The 17,497-nt window shown below is 41.4% G+C and overlaps 1 protein-coding gene across 2 annotated transcripts in view; it reads left to right on the forward strand.

Moving 5' to 3' along the window:
* vps39 (VPS39 subunit of HOPS complex) overlaps window positions 1-17,497 on the forward strand; it is a 37,274-nt gene that overhangs the window by 17,079 nt on the left and 2,698 nt on the right. For both annotated transcript variants that reach the window (XM_039786686.1, XM_039786687.1), the window contains exons 15-23: window positions 1,351-1,437; window positions 3,030-3,103; window positions 3,366-3,582; window positions 6,255-6,383; window positions 7,366-7,468; window positions 7,842-7,887; window positions 10,331-10,480; window positions 14,314-14,448; window positions 17,312-17,403. In XM_039786686.1, coding sequence (XP_039642620.1) covers window positions 1,351-1,437; window positions 3,030-3,103; window positions 3,366-3,582; window positions 6,255-6,383; window positions 7,366-7,468; window positions 7,842-7,887; window positions 10,331-10,480; window positions 14,314-14,448; window positions 17,312-17,403 — 1,033 coding nt within the window. The remainder of the gene's footprint in view (window positions 1-1,350; window positions 1,438-3,029; window positions 3,104-3,365; window positions 3,583-6,254; window positions 6,384-7,365; window positions 7,469-7,841; window positions 7,888-10,330; window positions 10,481-14,313; window positions 14,449-17,311; window positions 17,404-17,497) is intronic.

Genomic DNA, 17,497 nt, shown 5'->3' on the forward strand with positions numbered 1-17,497 from the left:
AATACTGGGAATAAAAAAACAGGATTATTCTTTGCTTCTCTAACAAATTCTCAATATTGTTTGAATCAAGAAACAAAGCTTGACCAGCGGCTTGTTGTACAGGAAGGGTTTACACCGGCTTGAAGGAACGTCAATTCAGTGTCACATAATGTTTAGTACTTTACTCTCTATGATTTTTTTTTTGCTGTCCTGGTTAAAGGGGGGTCTAGATCAATTAATAAAATATGATGCATCAACACAGGTTAAATTACCCAACATACAATATATAGCTAAATAAGTAGTATGTTAGCGATTGAAATGCTCCATACATGTTAATGCATCAGTAATAATAATGATAATAGTATAATCCATCACATAAGTCCTTTTTTTATTTCACCATTTTAAGTACATTTTGCTGCTAATGCTTTACTTAAGTCACATTTTGAAAGTAAGCGATTGCTGGAGATAGAGCTGCATTTTATACACATTTTTAAATAAAAACTCAATTTGTACTAAATTTGTTTACTTTTTCCAATGCAATTTCCGATGTGATAAAGCATTGTTTTAGAAGTGGGAAATGAATAATCAAGCAGCAGACAACAGATAAGTCAATCAGCTGGATAATGACTGATATCGGAGTTTAGTTTTACTCACCAAAATGTTGTTCCTCCGTTGCAGGCCTCAGCATGACAACTGAGCACACAACAATAACACACACTGAAACATCTGGTCCCAATTTCACCTTCGAATTGGTGTTGAGTTTGGAGTTTCGTATTTAAGTGACGGCTCACTTGTTGCCAGACCTACATCGGCCTTTGTCAGCGGCCTCCTCATTACAGTACCTCCCAATTCAAATTCAAGAGCCATTGTATGCTGAATTGTTCCATCATGTTTTAATTCAATAGGTACCAGTTATGTGCTTGTAACAAAGCTGTGTTCTGGGCACATTGTGGAACTGCTCTGTCGGGCTACACAGTTCCTGCATGCGGTCGACTCGTCATCCTCGTAGATCAGAGCTGTCTTAATGTTATTTGGTTTCTGGTGGGATTCTGCGGCAGATTCTGGGCTGTTCTCGCTGTGAGCGGCAGCTGGTTTTAATTGACCTGCTGCAATTTGTGCTTCTGATGTCATGCTGCTCGGGTCTGCCCCTCAATTCAAACCAGCTGTTCCTGTTCAACAATTAACACCGTGCATGTGCTTCATCCAATTTCTGTTGACAAAAGAGTTGCGTAACGCAGTGCACGCCACAGAGTAGATGACATCTCTCTACTTTCCATCACTCAAACTAATCTCACATTTCCCCTTGCTGCCCTCTCTCTCTCTCGCCCTTCTCTCCCTTCGTTTTTCCTCACCCCGTTTGCCCTCCCGCAGCTCTGCAGGTGCTGCTGGACCAGTCCACCAAGGCCAACTCTCCACTGAAGGGCCATGAGCGAACGGTGCAGTACCTTCAAAGACTGGGTAAGGATCAACGGCCAACTTACTGTCTGTTTTGACTTAGTGCCAAAGTTGTCATCTTCGCTAGCTATGTTAAAATTTGTTGGGGTGATTTTGGGAAAGGCTCTGAGAGAACTTTCACCCTGATTGATTGTGGATGTTGGATGAAATGTATCGTCTGTCGCATGTCATGATCTGCACTCTTTCATATGTCTGGCACTGACTAAAAGACAGGGTTTTGTACCCATGTGTCAGTATTTACTCTGTCAATCACTTATAAACCTCTGCACCAGTGATGGCAAGATAAAAGTATGTACCGGATACTTGGCAGTTAAAGGTGTGTGTGTGTGTGTGTGTGTGTGTGTGTGTGTGTGTGTGTGTGTGTGTGTGTGTGTGTGTGTGTGTGTGTGTGTGTGTGTGTGTGTGTGTGTGTGTGTGTGTGTGTGTGTGTGTGTGTGTGTGTGTGTGTGTGTGTGTGTGTGTGCACTCCTGCGTGTGTGCGTGCCTGTGTGTCTGTCTGTGAAATTAAAGTTTCAGATTAATTGTGACAGTGTGGTATAATGGTTGGGTCATTACACTGTCTCTTGTAGAGTAAGCCCATGATGGAGATGATTAGAAGCCTTTTTTAATACCATTGTTGTATTGTAAGTGCCCGGGTTTTGTTATAGTTTAAAAATTAAACTACTTCTCATAAAAAGCATTGCATTTGGTCACAAAGAGATTTTTTTTAAGTTTACGATTTTCTCTGGGCTGTAGAAAAAAATGCTGGTATTTTTTTTTTTTTTTTTTTTTCTTCCCATCAGCCTTTTAATGTGTTAAAACTCAATCCAGTAAATTGCCTGTGAAATAAAACCCAATTGAAAAAATATCAAAAGCTGTGTAGAGGCTTTCAACCTCCTTGGCAGTGGTTCAGTTTGTTAATGGTAGTAATGCATTATAAAGCACGTTTTTTTTTCTTTTTTTTTCTGCTTTCTACCAACTACAAACAAATAAAGAACGCCGTTATACTAAACTGGAATGATGCTTTTGGAATAACAATACGTTTCAAAATCCATTTTTGGCAGATCTATCACAAATACGTTTTCAACATGTGGGGAACACTGGGTCTCAAACTTGTTCAGGTCAAGACAACAACTGGTTCTTGCTTGGATATGTTTTGGAATATTACTTACTCTTTAATTGAAGATGATCATTTTCATAAATACGCAATCTTTGGTCTATAAACTGTCACAATAATGTCTAAGGTGACCTTGTAAAATCTCTGATGTCTGTGTTTTTTTTTGTCCAACTAATGGGACAAATCTGGAAGACTTTTTGCTGAAAAAATGACTTAAATTATGAAGTGGTTGCCAGTTCATTTTCTGTTGATGCACTACTTGATTAATTGACTAATTATTGCATGTACTGTATTGCGATAAATATTACAATTACAAGATATGGAAGTGGAACACCAGCTGTGCCAATAACTCTAAATCATTGTTGTATTGATGGTAAAGTGCTGCATGTGTCTCCTTGAAAGGAAGTTTTCTAAAGCGGATTGCTGATTATAAGCTTGATCACATGCTTTGTCCCCACCTCTCCCCCCCCCCTTCCCACATACACACACACACACACAGGAGTGGAGAATTTGGGAATAATCTTTGAGTTTTCTCCCTGGGTGTTGAAGATCTGTCCTGAGGATGGCTTGAAGGTGGGACACAGAGATTTACACAAAATGTTAGATAAGAGTTCAGTTATTTGTTTTGTTCTATATGAATGTTGTACATTGCATTACATTTTTATATGTGTTGCTATTTGGTAATAGATGGAAGCTCATTCTTTTTTGTGCCTTTTTTTTTACTTCACATAACCTACAGTTGTCAAAATGACAATAGCCCCTTATACTATATTGTATGTCCATTTACCATAAAGAAAGCTCTCCTGTAGTTTTAAAAATCTCTCTTCCTGTCCAGATCTTCACCGAGGACCTGACAGAGGTGGAGACTCTGCCCAGAGACAAGGTGCTGAACTTTCTGAAGGAGGGCTTTAAGGAGCTCGCCATCCCATATTTGGAGCACATCATTTACGTGTGGGATGATAAGGGCCCAGAGTTTCACAATGTGCTGATCCAGCTCTACCTGGAGAGGGTTCAAGGCCTCATGAAACAGTACCTCAACTCACTGCCAGAAGGTACGATCAAGACAATACTTTGTTCACTTAACCCTCTTGTTGTCCTCGGGTCAAGTCTGACCCCTTTTCAAAGTTTTCCATATCAGAAATGTGGGTTTCTTTCAACAAAATTGCCCAAAAATAACACGGAGGGTTCAACGCAGCGCTCTTCGCAATAAAACTGTTTAAAGAAAACGTCAAAGAATGTTGACTAAAATGACATATAAAAGTGACAATAGTGCCAAAATCATTGAAAAAGCGACTAAAAGCCTAGAAAACAGCAGAATAAAGCGTTGAAAAAAGTGTCAAACAAGGCACTAACAATGTTTTAAGAAGCGACAAAAACGTTAAAAAAATCATTGAAAAATGTGTCGAAAAAAGTGTTGATTTTCACCCGGGAGGACAACACAAGGGTTAAGTTAGTATCTGCAGGCCCTTAAAAAAAATCATACAAAGTTTTATAGTTACATTTTTACCTCTTTAAAAACTATGATTTTTATCTATTTTCATCCTGATAAAGATATGAAATTGGAGGCACTGACTGATACTTAACATTCAGTTCTACCTGAAAGTAAAGGGAATGCTTTTATATGGAAGTGTATAACTGTTGTGACTGAGCTGCAGGGCAACGTGACCCTCTGCCTTTAATATCCTCTTAATGCCAAAAGAGCCTAATTCTAATTTATCGTAGGATTTCCATGTCATTACATCACTGCAGATGGCTTCAGTTTGCCTTTGCTTACTCATCCAGATAGTTGTCTCTCAATGCTGTGCAGATATAGCCTGTGTCAAGACTTGAGGAATCCATCTGTCTCTCAATTTGGGCTTTTTTAATGATCGCCCAGAGGCCGTGTAGTGAAATGAACCTGTCTGACGGCTACATTTCCAGGGATGCTTAATGTGCCCTCTGTCTAAGAAATAAACTAATAAAAGCAACTAATTAAATAGATAAATCTGTCCCTGGGACAGGTTATTGCTTCACGTTGCGTTATGAAGCGTATTGCAGAACACAGTCTGTGATATTAAGATATTGTTCCTCAGAGATTATTCAGTTTTATATACATTATTTATACTTGCTGTATCAGTGTAATTTTCAGGTTCACCTCAACTCTGCCCTGTTGAGTTTTCTTCTGGAGCTTTCTTGTAAAGATAAAAACAGAATTTCCTTCCTTCATAAAAATCTGCAAAGCCGACTTTTACATATTTGAAAACCTGCATTGTTTACATCCGTGTTTGCTTGCTGGCAGTCTTCTTCTTTACTGTCTTCGTTGGCGTGTTACCACCACAAGCTGTCAGTCACTAAAATGTTGTAAAACCATTAGCAGGATGTGAACCACGCTGCATGCTCGGGCAAGTGTGCCACCATGGCCGTGCACAAGACAAACAAAACAGGATAAAAACATTAGTCTGTGGTGCCACTTGTGGTTAAAAACTCCACAGGGTACCTTTTTGGTCAGGGATGATAGTTTATTGATTAAGTAGCAAAGTTAAAAACTAGTGGGCGCCTGGTAGAGCGGGCGCCCATATATAGAGGTTTACTCCTCGACGCAGCGGCCGCGAGTTCAACTCCGACCTGCGGCCCTTTGCTTCATGTCATTCCCCCCTCTCGCTCCCCTTTCAAGTCTGTCCTATACAAATAAAGGCCTGAAGAAATGCCCAAAAAATAATCTTAAAAACTAGTAAAAATCACAGGGGAGTAGCGATACACGTATTCTAATACTAATCATATTTCATTTAGAAAAAAAGAGCTTCAATTGTGTGCTAACGATAGCTCCAGGAGTTGGTTAAAAACACCGTATCTGGCTTTCAAAAGTGTTGAATAAACGCTTGATGGCCGCCTACACGTCATTATATTTCACACAATATAAAGTGTCATGTTGTATAATGTGTGCTCAACAAGGCAGCCCAAACGACGTAACAGGCAACATGCTGTCTGCCCCTCCCACTCCCAAAGAAAAACACTCTACTCCAGTCAGGCATGCTACGCTAAACTAGCTTGTTGCAATATGGCTGGTGACTTTCATGTGACTATTACCAGACCAGAATTAGAAGATCCTCCAATAACCAGCAGGTCTGGCGTTTGGAGCCACGTTATGAGGGTGATGGCAAGAGAATGGTGGATAAAAACAACGGTATGTTGCATCTGCTGCACGAGAATAGGCTACACCAGTGGGAATACTACAAACATGTCAACTCATTTTATCACCTCAGTGTGTCAATAACTGGAACTATAGGAAAACTAGAAGCAACACACACGCTTATGTATGTACACGCACCTTTTGAAACACTTGATGTACTCAATCATTGATACTACAGTGTTGTAACCTTGCTTATTTTATATATTACTATCTGTTTTTAATTGCTTGATTAATCATTTGGTCTATAAAATGTCATGAGATTGTAAAACAAAATGCCCGTCACAGTTTCCCGAAATCAAACAATGTTTTCAAATTGCTTATTCTGTCTGTCTAACAGTCCAAAACTCAAAAGAAATTCAACTTACTATCACAGAAGACTAAGAAAAGCAAAGCAAATATTTACTTTTGAGGAGGAACCAGTGAAAGAAATGAATAGAAATATTAGTTTATTATCAAAATTGTTGCAGATTACCGTTGTGTGGTTCAACTAATGGACCGATCCTTCCAGCCCTAGGCTAATATAACCTGTAATAAAAAACCTCTGTGCTGTTGCAGGAGTTCCAGCTGTTGCTGCGGGGAAGGAGGAAGGTGATCTGGGAGAGTTCAGGAACAAGCTACTGTCCTTCCTGGATATTTCTACCAGCTATGAGCCAGCCAGACTCATCAGTGACTTTCCCTTTGACGGTAAGAGCTGTGGCTTACGCAGTGGACAAACAACCCATTTCCTTCTGTTTGCTTAACAAATACAAACAAGGATGCGGGTCTTGTTATTGAAGAAGCTGACATTTCACTTAATGATCCTTTTTTGATCCTGTTAAAATTATGTCTAAAGCATTTACACCTCGAGTATGAAAGGAAATTAGTTGTTTGATACAGAAATGTGTAGAAGTTCAAAGTGAACCGAATCGATTTTAATATCACTATATATGTTCAGTCAAGTCAATATTATGTATACAGGCCAGTATCACAAATCATAAATTTACCTCAAGGGGCTTAAAAAACTAAGAATTGAATTTCGTTCTTATACCTCATGTACAAATGTTCTCAGTTATAAAGTTTTATTTTTTTAGTTTTTTTTTCTTCAAATATTTTTATTATGTTATTTCTTTTAACAAATACACACATTTGTACAGTGTCTGCAAGACACTATAAAAAAATTACAGCACATTCCTTAATCCCTCCCCCAAACCTCATCTAACAGCAGGTACTTGAAGATGCACACACAGCCTGGAGTTTAAAAAAAGAGAAAAGCGCTGGAAGTCAGGTTAAATAGCAAGAAGTAAAATAATGTGAGAACAGAATGTAAATACATAGATAAGTACACAGCTGATAGTAACCTCAAAATGAAATCAAAAACAGACAAGCAAGAGAAAATTGGGATACACTTTACTTGAAGGTATCTACATCAGAGGGACATGACACTGTCATGAACGTGTAATAAACATTAGAAACAGTCATAAACGTTTATGACATAACGCTTCTTTTTAGTAAGTGTCATTCGGTTTTTGTCATGACAAGTTAGGGTTAGGGTTCGTGTGTCATGACAGTGTCATGTCACTCTTATGTAGATACCTTCAAGTAAAGTGTTGTAAGGTTTTAGCCAAGTTATATACGTTTAAGCTGAAGGGTAAACTTGCCCCCTTTGACCTGGTTTTCCATCTCCAAGGTCTGCTGGAGGAACGGGCTCTGCTGCTGGGTCGGATGGGTAAACACGAGCAGGCGCTCTTCATCTATGTGCACATCCTGAGAGACACGCGCATGGCTGAAGAGTGAGTACGCCTGCAAACACCACACAAACCTGCAGTATACCTGGCTGGGAAATCAACACCAACCGCTGGCCAAATGTCTGCTAACTCCAGCAGCCAATTTGACTAACGATGAAAAGGAATTCATTTCTGACTGTAAAATAGTCTATAAACAGTCAGTTTGTGAATGGAGTAAATTGTTGTTGTTTTTTTGCCCGGAAATCATAATTTAGTTGCGAGCCTGCATGCAGCAAAATAAGGATAAAGGGCCACAGCTGAATCATTTGACTTAATTGTGCCGTCCTGATTATGTTGTGACAGTGCTGTGAGCATGTTCGTCCAACATAAGCAGAACTTCTGTCTTTGCTCATGGTTTTTCTCTCTGTATGCTCTGCAGATACTGTCACGGCCATTACAACAGTTTAGTCGAAGGGAATAAAGATGTAAGTAGCTTTCAGTGTTTTATTCCGGATTTTATTAATTTCTCAGAAAAAAATATGTTTCTTTGCCTTGTCCTCTTGAATTTTGTTGTCTGTTTTTTTTAAAGACCACTTTTTACATTTTGTACACTCTGCTGCCTTCTGTTAAGTGCTTTTGTGTTTCCAAAAAGTGCTACTAAATATAATGGATTATTTATGGCTCAATCTCCCAATGACAGGCACATTGCCAGTTCTATGTAAAAGCTAACATGTCTGTTATGTGTATAAAAATGTTGCTTGACTCTGCGACCAAACAAGGGGAAAATCAATGAGTCGTTGCTGTTCCTCTCGTCAGAAAACGGTCAAAAAAAAATAAGATTCCTGTTGAACATTTAAATCAAATTTTTTTTGTCTAATTTATCTTATCTAATATTTTCTTTCTCCTGTATCCTGGCAAATATTATATCTTGTTTTATCTTACTTTATCTTTTTTTTTAATTCTGTAGTAGTAGTAGTAGTAAGTACCGTATTTTCCGCACTATAAGGCGCACTTAAAAGCCTTTAATTTTCTCAAAGAACGACAGTGCGCCTTATAATCCGGAGCGCCTTATATATGGATCAACCTCTCGGATCACTGCCCCGTTGACGGGACACTGCGTCGCTGTAACCTCGATAAAACTTCCACTCATTCGCGTTTTTACAACTTTAAAGCATTAAATATTCAAAATATACAGCCATGCGACACACCAATTGAAAGCTTAGCCTCTAATGATTAATTTAAGCCCACATACAAAGCATACGATGATTTATAGCAGTTACACAACTGTTACAAAGTAAACAATTTACAATAAAACAATTCAGCCATAATCTGTGCAGGTGTCGAGAGTGCGTCCATACCTGATTTCGTTGTCCTTTCAGCAACAAAGTGGTATTTTGGCCAAAACTTGATTTTCATAAATCCACAAGAGTCCAAGGAAATGTAATATCCAAGCTTTATATTCCAAAACGATCTGTTAGGCCACAAGTTAAGTGTTTCTGGCCGAATCACAACGGAAAACGTGTTCCATTTCCGCACTTGTCATCGCCGCTAGCTTCTCTGCCCAGCTCGCTACATGATCGATGTGGGCGTCATCGTATTCCCTAGCTTCTAAGCTTTCGATTGGTAGCTCATATTAGCCAATCCGTTCAGGTTTGCCTCTGATATGGCCAATGGAAGCGGACAAGCCGATGACAACATGTCAGGGACCACGTTGAGACGATCGCCATTTTCTCGGACCACTTAGATTTAAATGTTATAAGGAGGGAGTGAACGGAGTGAACGCTTCATAAAGTTTGACTTTATCTGACGGTTTTGTTGACATTCCCTTTAGCACAGCTCCATCTAGTGGATGCATAACGCAACCCCAGTCAAACGTTTGACTGCAGTATCTTCTATTCTATGCGCCTTATAATCCGGTGCGCCCTATATATGAAAAAAGTTCTAAAATAGGCCATTCATTGAAGGTGCGCCTTATAATCCGGTGCGCCTTATAGTGCGGAAAATACGGTAGTAGTTGTTCATTATTGTGTTAGGGCGTTTTTACACCTATAGTGTGTTTGCCTTAATCCAAAATCAGTTGATGAGTTTGTAAACTTGGAGCAGTTTGCCCTTGGTTCGGTTTGGTTTCACACCTGGAAAAATCCAAGCGCACCAAATTGCATCATTACAAATCACGCAAGAACGTTCCTCTTATTGGTCGGATGTGTCTGGGGGCGGGAGCAAGACAGTAAATACAGGAAAGAAGGTCCTGTCTGGACTAGTGCATCTTTCTTGCATCTCCATGGTCAAACCTGCTCATTTCATTTGAAATAATCAGACATTGTTTCGCGAGCGACGTTACTGCGTCTGCTCACCGACACTTTGCTCTGCTCTGCCGGCGTCTGTCTCCAACTGTCTAGGGCCAGCTGGTTTGACCACGGAGATGCGAGTGAGCTGTGTGTGGCGAGCTTGACTGCTGTCTATTTCTGTGAGAGGAACACTGCAAGCTGCTACAGTGTGCTGTCGCAGATTGCAGAGCACACCTGACTACAGGAGACATTAGCTCAGACTCGCGGAGTGCATGTAGTCGGTGCAGTCCGAGGTCGGATCACGTTCTCACCACAAACGAACCGATCCAGAGTTGGATTGAAAGCGTACCGAAACCACCTCGTCAAGCAGGTCTCGGTACGCTTGTTTGGTCCGCTTTTGGTGCGCCCCCGAGTGCGATTGCCGCATTCTTACCTGCCAAACGAACCGCACCAGCGGGGCAAACCAACTCTAGCGCGATTCAACCGTACTTAACGAGGCAGGTGTGAAAGCACCCTCACATGATATACTACAGTCCTGTGTGTGGGGTCCTGTTCCTTCATCATGACACATTTCTGGTCAAGTGATATAGATTCTGATTCAGATAGGTTAAGCATTAACAGCTGTAATCCTCCCCTTCAGGTTTATCTGTCCTTGCTGCGAATGTACCTGTCACCTCCCGACGTCCACTGCCTGCGGCCCATCAAGATGGAGCTGTCAGAGCCTCAGGCCAACCTGCAGGCAGCCCTGCATGTCCTGGAACTGCACCACAGCAAACTCAACACCACCAAGGTAAACAACCACAGAGCAGCACTCCCATAGCTCACCAGGGTGACGTAAGAACAAACTCCAGTCCCAAATCATTCTGGTTTTAGCTCATTGGAGTATAACGTGTTTGCTGCATTAAGACGGGACACACTGTTCTGGGAGATGGGTCAGTCCTAAGCGGGATAGATAAACACATAAGAAGCTGGGTCCAAACTAGTTTAATGATATCCAGACAGATTATTTTAAGGGGATGGAAGAATTGAAGGGATCCCTTCATCCAGGAGTGGGCTTGTGAGATGGCCTGGGTGGCGGGCATATAAACAGTTCACCACATTGGCTGTCTACACGGGGAAAAAGGGGAAGGTTTTTAAACTCCCAAGAAGCTTTGTGCTGCGGAGAGACGTGTATGATGGGCTTATGGCGTTGACATTTCTACATATGTTTATGTGGTTTATAGTTTAGTATCTATTTTGTTATTTGTTCATGTATGGTCTTGATTATTGTAGTTATGGTGTCATCTTTTCTTGATTTTTGTCTGGGTGGGTGGTGATGACGAGGGAGGGGGGGTCGTTCGTGCTGTGAATTATATGTTTTGCTTGTTGTTTGTAAAATTTGTTAATCACAAAAAACAGAAAGGACAAACTGTTTGCCAGTAAGGTGACACCGAAAAGAACTTTAACTTCTGTGAGGCCGTCAAAGTCTTCTGACACGCGCTAAAAATTTTTGCACTTGAATTCAACTTTCCTACTTGGCAAACTCCATCTGGTACTTCAAGCTGCACATTAAATCAGAAAGCAAAAAAATTTGTTTCTAATTCAACCCAGGGCTTTATTAGTAAAAGTTGACTCTTTGCCATCGCTCAAATTTAGCAATCATTGTTAATTCAGACAAGACGTGAAAGTGGAACTGATGGGAGTTGGCTTGTTTGGGCTTGATTAAAATGAGACGGGATAACATGATTAACAATGCAAACACTCACGCAAAATTAGTCTTTTGGCATTTGGTGTGAAATTAAAGCAGCGACTGAACTGAACAAAACTCGTTTAGAGATTTGATTTGATTTGAAGTTTGTTTTTAGAGCGAGATGAGAGGGGTTTGCACAGTCTGGGAGGCGGGGGGGGGGTAATCAGGCTGCTGCCTTTGTGATAGAAAAGATCCAGCAAGCCAAAAAAAGGCTTTTCACCAGGGTACGTATCTCCCTCGAGAGGGCGTCTGCATTGCAATGTGAAATATCTTTTGATGAAATTCCTTTCATATACCTGTTTCAACTACCTGAACCCAGAACCAAAATAGCAAAGAGTTAATAGAATAAAAGCTGCTCTGTTCAAAACCAGCTCATGCCCTATTTTGCCTGTCAAACCTTTATGTTACAACCCACCGCATGCTCTCTAGTAAAGAAGATAACCTTTTATGAAGCTATTTGTTTTTGTGTTTTGCGTTACAATCCAGCTGCAAAAGATCTTTCCACACAGTCCACGTCACTCAGCTGACTTTATATTCTTTCTTTCCATATCTTACTACAAATCAACAGAGGCACAGTCTTTGAATCGCCTCCACTGTGCCACCGCAAATATTTAAATAACCTAAAACCAGCAAATTTATCTGTTCCGAGTTACATCCTCGTTGTAAAATACGCCACAACAGACAACAGTGTTGTATCTGTGATTTAAAGTGGATGCGATTGTGTGTGAAAGGCACCGCTGATCTGTGCTCCACCGCAGACATGTCAGATTAAGAGTCTCTCAAGGGGAACACTGCAGGTTTATATGTGTGTTTTAGGTTTACATCCCACAGCCGGGAAGCTCTCCATCTTGTCTTTCAGTGCCACACTGCTTCCCTGCGCCCCCTCATTGACTTTAATGGCACCCTGCTTTCATTTCCCCTGGCCTCGTTCCCAGACTCTGCTTGCCAAGAGAGCATAAGGGCAACAAGACAAGACTGTACAAAACTTCAGGAAAAACTTTCAACACAAAGCAGTGCACCATTTCTTGTCTAGAGCTGCAACTAAAATGTATTTTCATTGTCAAGTAGTCTGTTAATATATTAAGAGTTATTAGAATGATCAAGTTCTCATTTATTCTATAAAATGTCTAAAAATGGTGAAAAACCAGAACCCAGGGTAAAGTTTAATATTGTTGGTTGGTCTGACGGACAGTCCGACACCCAGAGAGATCCAATGTTTTTATGTTACGTATAGTCTCACATTGCCAGACCTTCCTCCACAGCGCTGCGGGGGAAGGTCTGGCTAGCCCCACACAGCATTCCGAGATGGGAGAAAAACGTGCCCTGGTTCACTGGCATTTCTTTAAACCAATCACAATCGTCTTGGGCGGAGCTAAGCCCCAGACACAATGACGGTGCCTCTGCTAAACAGCCTCTTGAAGGAACTTGTTTTGGTGGAACATGTGTACGTTAAAAGGTAGTTTTAGTCGTGCAACAGAAAACTCAGACTGGACAGATAGTCTAGCTAGCTGTCTGGATTTACCCTGCAGAGATCTGAGGAGCAGGTAACCATAGTCCAAATGTGACGGACATTTGGCCAAAAATTGGTGACATCCGGCGGCACCGGAGCAATCCCCTAAATGAATCGTCGACTATATATACTGTTATTTACAAAGGTAACTTAAATGGTTTGTTTACATTACATGTCATTTAGCTGACGCTTTTATCCAAAGCGACTTAGAATTGCTATATATGTCAGAGGTCGCACGCCTCTGGAGCAACTAGGGGTTAAGTGTCTTGCTCAGGGACACATTGGTTGGTGTATTGCAGGGGGAATCGAACGCAGGTCTCCCACACCAAAGGCAAGTGTCAAATCCACTGCACCATCACAAGTAGTGTGGGACCAAGTGGGACCTCCCAGGTTGGTTGGAGCTAATGCGAAGCCCCACATGAGCTACAGGGTCAGGCTCACTCTGCTCAACAGCACTTGAGCACAAAAGACGTCCATGAAGAGGAATGTCCATTAAAATTCTGCAGCTTCCAAGTAACCAACCTGCATCCTGGACATGGAGGTTGCTGCAGCCGGATCCTACTCCCTTTTCTGTGAAAACATCCACAAAACGTGACTGAAGGCTTACAGATGGTTTATCTTGAAGTAGTAAAGACGTTGGTGCTCTCAAAAAGGAAAATAGGAACTCCTGTTGGCGGCAGAAAAACCATGTCGTATTAAGTCATTAAACTGCAATGCCTATTGTTAAGCGTATAGTAGTGGTGTAGTTACATAGCTGTGAATTAACTCACAGGATCGAAGTTGAGTTATTCACAAACTAAATGCCAGCTCTGTTTCTCCGTTGTTTTTCAGCAGGGAACTGTCACTCTCAGCTGTCTGAGTGTAACAAGGCCATGTGTGCTAAGTGAATTGAATTGCATTTGAACAAGAGGAAAACAAGAGCACTGACCTTGATTGTTGATCGAGTCTCCCTTAGCATTCACACAAAAGCACGCAGGCCAGTTAGAGAAGATGCTGTCGGGGAAGTTGTGTCACAGCAAATGACTGTCCCCAAGAGGGAGTCATTTAATTTAATATTATCACTTTGAAAGGATTCATGAGTTATGTCTGTTTTTTTTTTTAATAATACATCTAATGAAAGTGGAAATGACTCTATTCTAAAGTCTTTATCACTGTTCTCTCTGAAAACAGTTCAACTGTGTTTCACCACAACATGGAGACGCACGAAGATGCTTATTGTGATAAATTATCCTTTTTAAAATGAGTGTAATTTGCTTCTGATTACCTCCATCCATTCCTCAAACGTTCCCCCTCATAATGACAGAATTGTAATATTAAAAAAAAACAACGTATAATGACGTTTCAGTGGTGTTTAACAAACTAATGTTTTTTTTCCCCCCCACAGGCCATCAATCTGCTCCCAGCAAACACCCAGATCCGAGAGATCCAGGTGTTCCTGGAGAGCGTCCTGGAGGAGAGGGCGCAGAGGAAACGCTGCAACCAGGTGCTGAAGAGTCTGCTGCAGGCCGAGTTCCTCAGGGTGAGTCCTGGAGAATTTGTTCACGTGGTGGTTCATGGAAATGGGATTCAAATGTGTCTACTAACATCTAATGTAGTTGGCCAGAACGCGACTGATGGCTGTGTAACGTCAAACAAACCCTTTGGATTGGTGTGAATGAATTATTGTGAGAACTGTCAGAACCATACGACCATTTAAATGTTAACCATTAGAGAGGAATTTTCAGATTTGAACCTGGAACAGTGTGGATGACTACGGCAATAAACTCTCGACCGGAGAGCTGCTGAAGTAGTCTGGTTGACACCAGACCCTTCTCAGTTGTGTAACTTCATTCACAGCCCATTTCCAAAGGGGCGTCACACACGGACGCCGCTGAAATGCCTCTGGATAGTCCTTGAACCAATCAGACCAAAGATCCGGGTGACGTAGCCGCGACAGCAGCATCAGCGGGTTGCTGCACTTGGTTGGCCGCCAAGTTAAATGTAAGCAAAAAGCTGCTCGCCGTCGCTGCGCTATCGCCATCGTGTAAAGCCCACCTCAACGGTTGTGATTGGTGCCTCGATTTGGAAAAATTGGATATGGGCTCTTGGCCAGACGGACTTGCAGAGCAATTCGCAAATCTCAAACGTGGAACAGATAAAAGAGCACCATTTATTTAAACTCATCAACAGAAAATCAGATATGTTGCAGTTGTTTAGTGCAGAGTTCCCAGCCTTTAATACAAATCAGTGTCTACTTGCTGCCCCTGGTCATAGGTTGCACGTCTATTAGTTGGGAGCAGGTCAATTGATGATAGATTTTTCCTGTCCAACTGCAGTCCAACTGAAATTAAATTGCATTTGTATCAGCTCTGTTGATCAAATGTTCTCTGGATTAGGAACTGCCAGTTCTCTGTCTACATAGATGGAGAACTTGTTTTCCATCGAACCTTTGCATAAGTAGTTTGCAGAATCATTAGCGTTCAAGCGGACAGACAGTCACCATGGCCTATCAGACAGCAGCCTGCTACACAACACAAGAGGCACACACTCTGAACAACAGCCCACAGTAAACAGCAGGCAAACGTAGCGGCAAATGTCACTTAAAGTGATGGTTCGGAGTAATTCACCCTAGGGTCCTTTGCACCAAAACCTCGAGCCAAACACCCCCCCAGAAGCTTTTTTCACCTGGGTCTTACATTGGGAGAGTTAGCTAGAGTAGTGTTATCAGCTGAATAGCTTAGCGCAGGGGCTAATGGACCCACGTTTGTATCTCGTAAATTACCCCACTAATAATGCCCGAAATGATACCAAACGTCTACAAGTAGTACAAATAGGTTATGTACTCATAAAACGATGGATTGGAAAGTTTGTAAGTACACCAGAAGTTTATGAACACTTGCCTGCTGGCTTCTGCTCTCTGCTGTTGTTGTTGCTGCTGTGAGACGAGTGCTTAGGGCCGTCTACAAATTACAACACCGAAAAGAGATGCAACAAAAATATTTATTAATTTAACTTTTTTTAAGTAAGTGCTGTAGTATAACTAGCAGGAGACAAGTAATAATTGAGGTAAGTTTGGAGACATTACCTTATTTAATCATTGAATTAATAAATATTTTTGTTGTATCTCTTTTCGGTGTAGTAATTTGTAGACGGCCCTAAGCACTCGTCTAACTGCAGGTAGCAGCAGCAGCAACAGAGAGCTGAGGAGAGCAGGCAAGTGTTCATAAACTTCTGGTAGTACAAACTTTCCAATCCATCGTTTTATGAGAGCATAACCTATTTGTACTACTTGACGACGTTTGGTATCATTTCGGGCATTATTAGTGGGGTAACTTACAAGATACAAACGTGGGTCCATTAGCCCCTGCGCTAAGCTATTCAGCTGATAAAGCTACTCTAGCTAACTCTCCCAATGTTAGACCCAGGTGAAAAAAGCTTCTGGGGGGGTGTTTGGCTCGAGGTCATGGTGCAAAGGACCCTAGGGTGAATTACTCCGAACCATCACTTTAAGAGTCCGTTAAGATGCTCCTTAGTCTTATATCAATCACTCACTGTCTGTCCGCGGCTTGTAAGCTGCAGTTTCTTAAGGAGTATATCTGACATTTTCTTCATTTCATACAAAACCTATAACAATACATTTGAAAAACACACATTTTCACACTTTCAGTTGGACCATAATTAAGTGTACAGTACCCACCGGGCCGGGTTCGGACAGATATTTAGAAATTATGTTTGGGTTCGGGTCGGGCTCGGTCACATCAGCGCGATAAGGCATTGAACAATATAACTTTACAGCTTATTATGTAGGTAGCCAATGGGCCTGTTTCACTTGATGCAAAGGTTCGTTTTTGTGACACACACACACACACACACACACACACACACACACACACACACACACACACACACACACACACACACGTGCGCCTGTGTTAACATGCGCCCCCGTGTGCGCTGATGTGCTCATCTGTTGACATTTCCGAATGTCAACAGTATCAATATGAGAAAAAAAAACAAGATTCGGGCTCGGGTCGGGCTCAGACATAAATATCGCTTGATGGTGTTTTAAGCCCCCAACGTCTCCTTCCAGGCAGCGCTGCGACCGTTGACTTCAAAGCACCTAACCCTAACCTTAACCCTAACCATAACCATTGCCTAATCCTAGTGCCTTCCAGGCAGCGCTGCCTGCAGTTGGTTTTTTTTTTTTTTCCGTTTTTTTTTGTTGTGTTTGTGTTTTGTTTTTTTTTTTTTTTTTTTTTTTTTTTTTTTTTTTTTTTTTTTTTTTTTGTTTTTTTTTTTTTTTTTTTTTTTTTTTTTTTTTTTTTGTGCCCCAACCCCCCCCCCCACAAAATGACCGACTGGGCCTTGTGTCTCCGCACACCTCGCCTGTTGTCTGTTTACAGGTGCAAGAGGAGCGAATCTTCCACCAGCAGGTTAAATGTGTCATTACGGAGGAGAAGACCTGCAGAGTCTGCAAGAAGAAAATAGGAAACAGGTAACACTCTCTCACTGTCGAGTCAAAAAGCTGGCTTTTTTTGGGGGTTTGGCCAGAAGTATAAAAATATGTGCTTTCACTTTTTTATATTTTT

The sequence above is a fragment of the Perca fluviatilis genome, chromosome 20 (genome assembly GCF_010015445.1).
Source record: "Perca fluviatilis chromosome 20, GENO_Pfluv_1.0, whole genome shotgun sequence".
Classification (NCBI taxonomy): domain Eukaryota; kingdom Metazoa; phylum Chordata; class Actinopteri; order Perciformes; family Percidae; genus Perca; species Perca fluviatilis.